The following is a 12900-nucleotide window of genomic DNA, read 5'->3' as shown; positions in this document are numbered from 1 at the left end:
ATGCCACATCAAACAACAATAACAGAAAACAGTGAAAAAAGTACGATAATATGCACAACTGGAAGTGAAAAACAGCGATGCACAATAATGCTCGCATTACTGCAGATGGAAGAAAGTTGCCTCCATAAGTAATATTCAAAAAGAAAATAATGCTAAAGGGGAAATTTCACCCTGGAATTCATGTAAGAGTTCAAGTAAACGTGTGGATGGACACTACAATGGTTCAAGATTGGATTAGAACAGTTTGGGACAAACAGCCAGGGGCCTTATTTCGATGCCCAACTCTCCTCATGTGGGATAGTTTCTGCAGACACTTAGGACTTGAAATAGTAAAACAACTTTTGGATGTGAAGACCCATGTGGCCATTATTCTTGATGGTCTTATACCTTGTCTACAGACCTTAGATGTAACTGGTCAACAAACCATTCAAGGACTATTTATGAAAATTCTGCACAGAGTGGATGGCAGCTGACTGTTATGACCTGACTTCTACAGGGAATATTAAGAGACCATCATTAGAATTGTTGTGAAACTGGATTTTGAGAGCTTGGGACATGAATTCATCAGACATAATTGCCAAGAGATTTTTTAAAAAAAACTGGCATCTCTAATGCCATGGATAGGAGTGAAGAGGACACTATTTGGGTAGATTGACAATGCACATAATGAAACTGCTCGAGGCCAGAAGTAGTGATAGCAAATAGGGGATTCTTGGTAAGTCATATCCATTTTCAGTTTTTTAAAATCATGGTCATCTTATGATTCCAAAATGATAAAAGGACAAGCAATAATGAATTGTTTGTTTTAATTCAATTACAGAAGCACTGTCGCTAAAAATTCAAATATAATTCATGCTGAAGGTGAGTGACCGATCATGTAAATATCATTGATAATTAAAATTCAAATGCATTCATTTTATAAATGATATGAGCAATTACAACAAATTCATAACTAGACTAAAACCATATAACTCTAGACACCCCCCCCCCTCCGTATATATGTGTAGCTCCTGAAAATACCTAAAGAAAATGTGCCATTACATCCCATAATGGATGGCATTGATTCCCCCACTTACAAACTAGCTAAATATTTAGCCAAAGTGCTCTCACACTATACTGGCAACACACAATCACACACAAAAAAAACTCGGCCCACTTCAAAGCTAGTATTAGAAAACCTAACACTCCAACATAATGACATAATGGTCAGTTTTAACTTCTCCTCCTTATTCACAAATGTCCCCCTCAAAGAAACCTTAGAGCTAATCCAAGCTAAATTTCCTCCCGATATCTCAGCCCTATTTCAGTTCACAATGAACTCAGGCTATTTTGTTTGGCAGGAAAAATTCTACAAACAGACAGAGGGGACAGCCATAGATTCACCACTTTCCCTACCCTTGGCCAACATCTTTATGGAGACTTTTGAAGAGAAAGCCTTAAACTCTGCCCCCAAAAAACCTACCATATGGCTTCGGTACATTGATGATGTGTTCGCGATTTGGCCACATAGCCCGGATACACTCCTCTCCTTCCTAACACACTTAAACAACCAACACCCTGGAAAAAGAGGAAAACAATAGCCTCCCCTTCCTAGACGCACTAGTCAACTGCCAACCTGATGGTACTTTGGTTTTCTCAGTTTTTAGAAAACCCACCCATACAGGCAGATACATTCACCAACAATTCCCCCCCCCCCTCACAACAATATGGAGTTATTAAGACACTATTCAACAGGGCTAATCTGTTCAAATGACCAAGCCCTAACCGCTAAACTAAATCACAACCTTAACACTTTCTCAGTCAATGGCTACCCCCCAAAAAAAATACTAAAACCAGATATCCACAACCCACCTTCCCCCTCTCTTCACAAAAAAGATTACTCTAAATCCATCAATTCCCTACATCCGAGGCACCTCGGAAAAAATCAACAAAATCCTAAAAAAACATGGCTTGACCATTGTTACAGACCATACAGAAAATTGGCATCCCTTATCCACTCCACTAAAGACCAACCACTTCCCCTAGACCTACCCAGTGTCTACCCTTGCAGCTGTAAATTGTCCTACTTTGGCCAAACAGGCAGGACAGCAAATATCAGAATCTCAGAACACAAGAACGCAATCCCAGAGTGGCTGTACTGGTGAAATCGGACTATATCTGATTTCACCAGTACAGCCACTCTGGGATTGCAAACCATGCTCTGGATACTCGCCACAGAATAAGGTGGAAGAAAGTCACAATAATACACCGCAGCAAGTTCAAATATGAAAGACTATTCATGGAATCAGCCTCGGCCCTTAGGAACATGCCAAACCTCAATAAATTTGGATGCATGAGACTGCCCCAAATTTGGGAAACATACATCCGAAGAACTTCAGTCCACAGGCCAAAAACACCTAATATAGCCCATCAGGGGGCACCATCAGGACTTTAGGAAAACAATAGCTTCCTCGCTTCGTTTCTCATTTGCTGTTATGTAGTACTTGCATGCACGTGTCTTTATCTTAAGTTCCCATGAAGATGCCAATGTGACGTTGCCGAAATATCGGAAAGTATATATTAAAGTTGATTTAATTTATATTTCTAGCGTACGTTGTCAATTCCTTAAGTATTAATTATCACGTTTAACAGCTTTTAACCAGCGTATAAGCCTTTCTACAGGAATTATCATTAACAAATTCTGAGGATTTAATTACAAACGTCAATTAATTTTTATCTGAAAAACTTTAGTTTCTGAAAATCCCCACATATATGTCATATACGACTGATGTTCTTGTATTCTCTTTTGCTATTGAGCATCCAGTTTGTCTGAAATTGAATAGATGGCAGTCACAAGGAACTTGGTATACACCAGGAGAGACATCGGCAAGCGCTTATCTTTTGAAGAGGAGAAATAAATTGATAGGAATAAAAACTAATCACTAAATTGTATTTCTTCAGAATTCTGAAAATCAGTTCTGAAACACCTGAAATATATGGGATTGAAACTCTATATACTCTTTCCTTGTTGTTTAGGTTAGGTTTGTAGGAGTCAAACGGATGTTGTGTAGTCCTTTCTGAGAAGCCATTTAATTTCATATACTGTTTGATATTTAAGAGTTCTTCCTGTAATCGATGAGGAGTCAAACAAATAGTGTTAACACATTGAAATAAAGATTTTATAATTCCTTACTTTTGAGAAGGATGGCATGCAGATTACTGAAGAATAGTGTCCAGTGAAAGTGGGCTTTTGATTCACTGATGTAGTTAAATGATGTGAGCAGATGAGAAGAATGTCTAGAAAGGATAATTTGTTGTCTCTTTCAATTCCCATAGTGAATTTAATACGTGGATGCAAAGTATTTATGATAGCTAAAAATGTTGGTAAAGTTTCTTCATTGTGAGGCCCCACAGCAAAAATGCTCTCAATATACCAAACCCAAAAGGAAAGTTGAGGGTGTATGAATGAAAAAAGGATGTCTTCTAGATGCTCTAAATAAGGTTGCTAGAGCAGGGGAGAGCAGACTTCCCATGGCAGTTCCTTCCACTTGGCTGTAGAACTTGTTTTGACAAAGTATCCAGAATGCAATCTGAAGTCAAAAAGTTGTAATATATCTTGTGGAAATGTTTTAGAACATAGCTGCAATGTCTCCTTAAGAGGTACATTGGTAAACCTAATCTAATCCTATGGCCTCCTCTTTTAAGAGGGTTGCAGCTGATGAACTGTCTGCTTCCAAGCCTCTCTATCTCTTGCTTCTGTAAGACACTTGCCTGTCCAGTCTTTGATGTTGTCTTTCCATTGCAGTCAGGGTCTTCCTCTCCTTTCCTCCACCATACCCTGCAATGCTATTCTGGAGAGCTCTCCAGAAGAACCCCCCCACCCCTTCATCAAATGTCCCACAAATGCTACTTTTCTTCTTTGGATACTAACCATATAGTCTCTTTTCACCTTGAAACTTTTAAGAACCTCTTCATTGCTCACTCATTCAGTCCAGCTGATACGATCCATTTTTCTCAAGCACCACATTTCAAATGCATTCAATCAGCACTCATCTTCTTACTGATCGTCCAGGACTCAAGTTCCCCATGCTCCAGATCATTGTCTTGAGGATTCTTACTTTTAACTGTTTGTTCAGATTTCTGTTTCCTAATATGTGGTATATTTGTAAAAATGCTGCTTTTGCTTTTTTAATTCTGTTCTTAATTTCATAATTAGATCTATTGTCATCTGTTAATGTAACATATGCACAAATAATAAACAATACTAAGCCCAACCACGTGGGTGACACTAAAGCCCTATCTAGGTAGAGCGCCCTCTAAAGGCAGTAGTAGGTGGCCTGGAATGTAAGGTGGGAACTCTGGTGATGAGTGTTTCCCAAATCTTCGGAAGCTTAATGCAACCATATTTATTGAGATTTGGTTGGTTTTTGAGAGCTGCTGCTGCTTCTAAGAAAAGTCTCTCTTTCTTGAATTTGCTGTGGTGGAACATGGTGGTTTTCTTCCATGATACTCTGTGGGTGGTGTCCAAAACATGGTCAGCCAAGCCTGAATGGCCATAGTTGTGTTTGAAGATGTAAGACTTGCATTCCTCTAGACGGATGGATGCTGATCTGCCTGTCTGTCCAAAGTATGCCAGCTTACAGGAACAGGGTACTTTGTAAACTCCAGGCAGAGAGAGAGGAGGGAGCTGATCTTTCGTAGAACGGATAAGGGTAGCCAGTTTGCGGTGGGGCTTATATGCTGTGTGTAGATTGTACTGTTTTAGTATCTTGGCTATTTTTTCAGATGTGCCACGGATGTAAGGTATGGTGATGGCATTTTTAAAATCTTGTTGATGAGAAGGAAGGGGAATGGGGGAGGAGTTGATTATTTTTTTGATACTGTGATCGCTGTAGCCATTGGAAAGGAAAGTGCTGTGTATGTGGTTAAGCTCATTAGTGAGGGCGGTTCCACTGGAACAAAGATTGTGGGCTCTCTTGGTAAGAGTTTTAATAATGCCATATTGTTGAGAGGGGTGGTGGTGGGAGAGTTTGTGAATGTATCTGCCTGTGTGTGTGGGTTTTCTGTATACGGTGAAGGTAAGTGTATCATTAGGCAGGCATGTGACTAAGGTGTCTAGGAAGGGTAAACAATTGTTCTTTTCCTTTTCCATAGTGAAGTGGATTCTTGGATGTAGACTATTGAGATGACTGAGGAAGGAGTCTAACGTGTCTGGGCCATGAGGCCAAATAGAGAACACATCATCTAAGATATGTAGATGAAGTATCTTCAGGTCTGAGGCAACTTGTAGTAAAGGTGGCCCAAGCTCTCATCACTCCTTGTCTTAGATCTCCCATAATGCAAAGCACATCTCCTTGCATTGTTCCTTGGGAATAGGAATAAAAATAGATCTTATGAAGCCTTTAGGTATTCTATCCTTCTCCAGACTTTTAATAAAGAAGATGGATAGAAGTTTTATTCCTTCCTTTCCCAATGCCTTCAGCAGCTCTCCTTGAATATCATCCACTCCCGGAACTTTCCTATCCTTTATTCTTTTAATGGCTGCTTCGGTTTCCCATTCCTTAATTTCTAGGGTATCATCATTTTCTATCTGATCACATTCCAGATTATCTTCATCTCCATCAAGTCCTGTTACATACTTCTTCCACCTTATTATTTTTTCATTTTTTTTTCCCCAACAAAACCTTTCCGCTTTCATCCTTCAAACCACTGCTTTTTGTCCGTCCTTCTCTTCTTCCCTAAAATCACGTTCAAGCCTTCATAGACCTTTTTCATATCCTTTGTTGTATCATTTTTCCTCTATTTCCTTGCAAACCTGATTGAGCCAGTCTTCCTTTGCCTTTTTTAGCCAGAATTTTTACTTGTTTATTGATCTCTGTATATCTGACTTGGGCTTCATTGTTATTCTTATTCTTTCATTTTCTTCCTTCATCCATTTTTTCCATCACTTCCTCAGTAATCCAGGGCTTCCTTCCTCTCCTTTCTGCCTCACCCAGAAGACGGTTAACAGATTTCTTGATTTTCTCTCTTAAATCAGTCCACATTCGTAAATAGGGATTCTATATTGAAGCTCATCATAAGATCAGTGGATTGTATGGAAACATTTTTCAATGTGTCTAGGAAATTCGAAGAATTTTTATAAATGAGCGGAACTTGCCAATATGAGCTTTCAGTAGGTTTGCTAAATATTTGGCTATGCGATAAGTAGGAGAATCTACACAGTCTACAATTGGACAGAATGGAGTGTCTTTCTTATGGATCTTTGGTAAATCATAGAACCTAGGTATTCTTGCAAAATAAGTTTTCAGCTTTTCTATGGTGTCTGCATCTAGGCTTATAATTTCATCTAGAAAGGAGTTTAATTTCTTAAGCTGCCTGTTGGTGAAGTTATGATCCAGTTCTTTGTATGGCAAACAATATTGGTTTAGCTCAACACAGAATAGATACAGACCACAATATTCTTTGGGTCTGAAACACTCCTACCACATCGCTGTCGGTAAAAATTTGAGCATTTATTTAAAGAGTGACAAAACTTTGCTTCACCATCTGAACTTGAATCGGAATGACTCACTATCTTTATCGAAAATATGGAAAAGTCTGATTAGAATAAAAACATCATTTTTTTTTTTACAGTTATTCAATTCCTTTTTCTTAACCACTTACCCATACATACAACACTGTTATAGTAACAGAGAAAAAATTATATCATTGTTTTAATCCATTATCCAAGCATAAGATGACTATACCCACGAACGTGCACGATTTATTTTCTACTGGTCCATATGTGTACAAAAAACAATGTTGATTTCATATCATCTACCTCAGTACTCCCATAATGCAAAGCACACACTTCATTACATACATACATACTGAGATGCATTATGGGAGGGTTACTACCCAGATGGTTTTGACCTTTGAGATCTTATCAGTGGGGCTAGATCTATGAAGATGCTGTGGTTAATCAATACAGCGGTCATATTTTCCATATACAAGTAGTGAAACAGTACATCATATAATTAAAATACTCAGTAAGGTAGCAAAATTTTTCCTGCTTCCTAACAAAGGAAATTATAATACACAGGAATTTATATTCTTGTTTTAATCCTTTACCCAAGCATATGCAAACAAAGTTTGCACATTAAGTGCCTACTCTATTTGTATATAGAGGCTGTTCACATCAATTGCCTTGGCATCCCACGACACAAAGCATACTTCCTTTCAGATGTGTATGTTTCTGAGAAGGGTCACTACCCAGACCAGTGCTGATATTTGTTCAGGTCACATCAGTGGGATTGAGACCCAGGACTGAGGTTAAATCACAATAATTTCCATACAAATAGTAAAATACTGCTTTACCATACTATTAAAACACTCTGGATCAGAGATAGTTTTAGTAAGCTTTCATCTGTTAACAAAATAACTTATAAGAGACAAGAAATTATATTGTTTTAATCCTCTCCCAAGAGCAAGTTAACAAAGTTTGCATACAAAGTTCAATACACAGAACTATTGTGTTACAGGTGTAATGAATTCTCCTTCTGTGGAATTAATGATTCTGATAGTTGGTTGATACTCATGTGCTACCTGAAAATATTAACCATCCCAATAACTGGGAAAAATAACAACAAGTGGAATTGTGTGAAAATTATAAATACGTTTTAATTGTAAAAGGAGTTAACTTTTTTTTTTACCCCCCCCCCCCCCCCATTTCCTTACCATTTATTCATATACTAAGTTGATCTCAGAAGGAAAACCACACTTGAGAATTTTTGCAATCCAGGCTGGTGCAGCATGGCTAAGAAATACATAACAAAGAGAGAAAAAAAGAATAGAATAAACAGAAGGGATAGGAAAATTAGTCAGAAAATAAAGATGATGAGGGAAGGTGTCAGTGACAGAAAACTGAGTGAACTACATATATATATATATATATTTTTTAATTTTTTTGCCCTTGTGTGTGTGTGTGTGTGTGTGTGTGTGTGTGTGTGTAACACCCTCAAAATGAGGTCAGAAAAAATGAAACATGAGAAATCTCATCTATCATGATGCCCCCCCCCCCCCTTCTTTACTGCCATCAGTTTGTTATACATAAGTGAGATTCACTTTTATCTGTTTCGTCCACCAGTGCCCTTTTATTTTTTTTCTCTTATTCCTGCCCTTCTCTTCTATTTATGCCTCCATTTCTCTTTTTTCTGCTCTTCTTACTAATATTCAACCTCATCTGATCCTGTGAGATAACTAGATAGATAAGCAACTTTTACTTTCTGATAAATTCCATGATGAGTCTGACTCCACAGAGGTCTATTACTACTACTACTAATAATAATTTCTTTTAAATAAAACTGTGTTTTTATTTAAACAACTCTGAAATAATTATTGTAGAAGCAAAGCTATTTCAAGTTCATTAGAATATCCTGGCTCAGCAAAGGTATACTTTATATATTAAACCTGTTAGTAAATATCATAAAACAGTTCATTTCAAAACACAAAAAACAAAAACTTACCTATTTTTCATTGTTGCTGCATATCTTAAGTAAGATACAAATGAATCTTCATCACACTCAATATGAGTAGAGCATATTCTGTTCTTGTTGTTACTATAATCATAACCATCCGTTATAACAAAATATAAAGGGGGACCCACATTCAGGTATGTATGTAAATATTGGAAATACTTCAGCATGTAAGAATCCTAAAACAGATATTTTCAAAGTTTACATTAGTAAAGATAACCTTCCATTCTTACATCCATTAATAAAATATATTATTTAAAATAAAATCACAAGGAAGAGGGAGAAATAACTCATGTATTAGGGGAAAAAAAAAAAGAGAAAAGAGCATTTTTAAATTTTTATCAAAATATACATACCTATTTATTACATAAGAATATTACATAAGAATAAAACTCTAATAAGAATTTAGCCAAACTTTGTTTTTATATCCTGGGAGCAAATTTTTTTTTTAAATAGTAAAAGTAAATATATCGTAGGTTTTTAGTTCTGTTAAAAGCAATTTTGATGTAAATAATTTCATTTTCAAATAATTTTAATAAATGCATTAAAAATGTTAAAACTAAATAGTGATCAATCCAGTGAGAAGAAGAAGGGAGAAAAAAAAATTAAAAACCAGCTGATAAATATGCTAGCAGATATTAATCGAAAATTTCTGATGGCCTTCATTTTAGCATATTTTGTGAAATATAAAAATATACTTAAAGACAAATAGCTGGAACACTAAATTAGCTGTATACAAGACAGTGTTCAAACCAGTTTTAACTTATGGATCTGAGAGCTGGGTCAGAAGTAAAACACTTGACCAAAGACTAGAGACCGCAGATATGAGAGTCCTGAGAAAGATTAGAGGCGTGAACAGATGGCATCAATGGCAATATCATATTAAAAATGAGGATATTAGGAAAGAACTTGACATTGTCAGAATCCAGGAATGCGTTAGCAGAGCTAATCTCAGGTGGTATGGTCACTTAAATAGAATGGGAGAGGAAAGATTAGCAAAACAAGTGTTCTCTGCCAGGTTGGCAGGAAAATGCCTTAGACCAGTGCTTCCCAAACTTCTGGATGTCAGGGCCCCCTTTGCAAAAATTAAAATATTTCACGGCCCCCCTCGAAAAAAATCGTAATAGAGAGATATATTATTATAATATTTATTGTATTTATATTCAATACAAAACATACACAGCGATTGCAAAAATCAAATGCATATATTACATTTTTTGCCTCTTACCGTTTGGTTCTGAAGACTATGCAGGCTGTTCTGGTAAAATATGAAATACTGTCCTTTTTTTTTTTTTTTTTTGAGTCTGTTTCTGCTTCTTCTGATTGTTCGCAGGATTTTTTTTTTTTTTTTTTTTTTTTTTTTTTTTTTTTTTTAATCAGCCACTTATCCATCTCAGGGTTAAATTTTTTAAAGTAGAATAGATCAAATAATATCACCACTTACCGATACTGGCACACCACAGACTGATAACATGAAATTAGTGAATATTACCTGAATAAGGGAATCCCCGGACCAGGAACATTTTTCTCTTTTGTGACTTTTCTCCCTTTACGGTAATTAAGCCTAACTCGAAACAGACAGCAAAGGCAGGTTATTAAGATGTGCATATGATTCGTGCGGTATTAACAAAAGATCGCGCAACCGAAAGATAAAAGCATAGCTGACAATTGAGTTGAAATGCTAACTCTCTTTAACCGAATTCCATAAGTGAAACTGCCATAACATTCATTATATATATATAGTACTTAGTTTTAACACTTTTACGAATTTTAGCACGTTCGGTTGAATTTTATTGCTGCCTTGGGAAATCGAACTCGCGCACATCTAATTAATAACAATAGTTTTTAGTTAGACTCTGTGTTTGCCCATGCAACATATGGTTTTGTTTCAGTCTATACAGCATAGTTTCTGTATGAGGGGGACATGTGATTCATTAATTAGTGTGTTTTTATCCCAGTTGTCTCTAATTCCACTATTTGTTGAGAAATATATTACACAGACTCCTCATACTTTATTCACTGGCATAATAAAAGTACTTGTTTTATTGCCTCTGCTGCTAGGGAGGGCATGTTGTTTACCACTGCAAGCGAGTTACTATCTCCCTACATGAACCAGCTTAAGCTTTTTTTCATGTGTGAAGTATATGTGAAACTTTTATTGGTAACAGAAAACTAGCTCGGATGACAGTGATAATATAAAACGAGTTTTGATATGTATATAAAGTCAACATCAATAGTCCCTGATTACGAACGCGTGATGAAAGGGACAGGAAGATTTGGAGCTTCCCTGAGAGCATTCGAAGTAAATACAATTAACCACTGCTTTGAAATGAAACATATGAATAAGCAATATTTACTAATGTTCATTGAGCGAAGAAATACGCAGGAAGCAAAATTTGGGAACCAACACCAATGTGTGAATTTTTCCATTGAAATATAAAAAATAACAAAAAAGAAATAATAAAAGTTAAATACGTTTCTTTTAAAATAAAAAAAAATCTACTTAGTCTTAAAACATGTTACATTTATTTTCATTATTTCACGGCCCCCCCTCAACAAAACCGAAGGCCCCCAAGGGGGCCGCGGCCCACAGTTTGGGAAGCGCTGCCTTAGACAATAGAAATATAAGATCTGATAATGTTGGAGTCTTGACAAGTAACAGACTGATTTGGAGGAAAATTGTAGATAGGAAGTTAGTAATGATGTCATTTTTTCATGTAGTACTTTCATATCCTGTACACCCCTTGAGGGTACATGGCAGGAATTTGATGATGATGACAAATAGTAACTCCTTTCTCTTACTATGTAAGCACTGGATATATTGTAGTCCTATAAACACAGCAATCCAAATGATTGCCTTACCATAATATATTTAGGAAATAGCATAGCGTGACAGATCAGATAAAAAAAAAAAATATGTACATGGTAATTATAGCCATGCAAATCTCCAAAATGCAGTCAGAATAATGGCACATTTTTTTGAGTATTCTGCAGAAAGATCTAAAAATGAAAAGAACTTCAAATACTCTCTAGAATGAGAGGAACATTGGAGCTTTTCAATGTTCTTTCTGAAAGTGAGTTAGCCACCACTGGTGGCTAACTAACCTTCAGTTTTTTTTTCTCTCTCTCAAGAATTCAAGTTATCATTTCTGACTGACAAATCAAACATTGCAAAAGGATTAACTACTACCATAATATCAAAAATATATAAACCAAGTTATTATTTTTATAGATATTGATTCACATTGTTCTGATGTTTTATATAGACAGATATATATGAAGAATATAGGAGAAATAATTCGGACATACCTTAGTAGGATGTTGCTGGTTGTCTTCTTATTCAGCAGCATCCTGGTGTGTGGCAACATGCATTCATCTGCTGTTAAAGGAAGGAAGTATGATTGAAAAGAAGGGGGATTGGAAAATGTGGGGGTAGAGGATATACGAAAATTATTGGTGAGGCAAGAGGTATGTGAACTTTTTGAAAAACCCAGGTTTTTTTTTATATTATTAAAAATGGGCAGAGAATACTTCGGGAGGGGGTGAAAATAGAAATTTTTGAGGAAGGATATGATGGGATAAGATCAAGGGTGGGAGTAATGGAGTGCGAGCTGTTTCGACAGTGAGTCGTCTTCAGAGCTCGTGGGTGAAGTGGAGGCTATGTCATGCCAGCTTGCTGTTTCTGTCTTTGTTGTATCTTTGTTGTTTCCCATTGGTTGGAGTCATGACCTAATTTTTATGTTATGGAGCTTCCAATTCTCAGAGATTATCTAGGGCCAGTGGACGTTTATTGGGTTTTTGTCACATTTTATGGTTATCGTTTCAATATTCTAAGTACTTTTTTTGTTTTCTTGTATATCTATTATTGTCGCCTTGTCGATTTGTGGGGTATGTTTCTATTCAAGGGGGTGGGAACTGCTATTTCTGTTTTCCCTGTATTTTGTATTTCTTTTGGTTGTTGCATTTTTTTATTGTTTAAATGTTCTAGAAAAGGATGTTGCAGTCACGGAATAGTTCTTGCAGTCTTGCCCATAGAGATCTGATAGTAGAATCTGTGTAGGTGACATCACAATCTTTTTGGCAAGGAAATTTGTAAACCACATTGTGATGCTCTAGTATTTCTTTGTGTGTGTGAAATTTTGTAGGTTTTAGAAGTGTTGCCAATTTTCAGTTTGTGGTGAACATCAATTGATTATTATTATTTATTATTATTTGATACCTCCAGTGAGTCCAAGTACTCATCGAGAAAGGGCACCTGCACTACATTTCTGTCTTCCCCATTCAATCACCAACTGACTGCAATTACACCAACGGCATCTCCCGGCGACCATCACTTGTATTTCCACAGACAATCGCAAACATCCATGTCTATGGCGGGATTTGAACCCACAGCCTTTTGGCTGGAGAG

The 12900-nt window shown here is 36.5% G+C and overlaps 1 protein-coding gene across 2 annotated transcripts in view; it reads right to left on the bottom strand.

The window, feature by feature from the left end:
* Positions 1-12900, bottom strand: part of LOC150094659 (NPC intracellular cholesterol transporter 1-like) — a 495369-nt gene that overhangs the window by 144784 nt on the left and 337685 nt on the right. For both annotated transcript variants that reach the window (XM_090411343.1, XM_090411344.1), the window contains one exon: positions 8484-8671. In XM_090411343.1, coding sequence (XP_090267469.1) covers positions 8484-8671 — 188 coding nt within the window. The remainder of the gene's footprint in view (positions 1-8483; positions 8672-12900) is intronic.

The sequence above is a fragment of the Typopeltis vanoorti genome, chromosome 21, assembly GCF_054136105.1.
Source record: "Typopeltis vanoorti isolate ZY-2024b chromosome 21, IOZ_Tvanoo_1.0, whole genome shotgun sequence".
In the NCBI taxonomy this organism is placed as follows: domain Eukaryota; kingdom Metazoa; phylum Arthropoda; class Arachnida; order Uropygi; family Thelyphonidae; genus Typopeltis; species Typopeltis vanoorti.
Note: the sequence above shows the minus strand (reverse complement) of the source record. Positions and strands in the feature narration are given on the sequence as shown.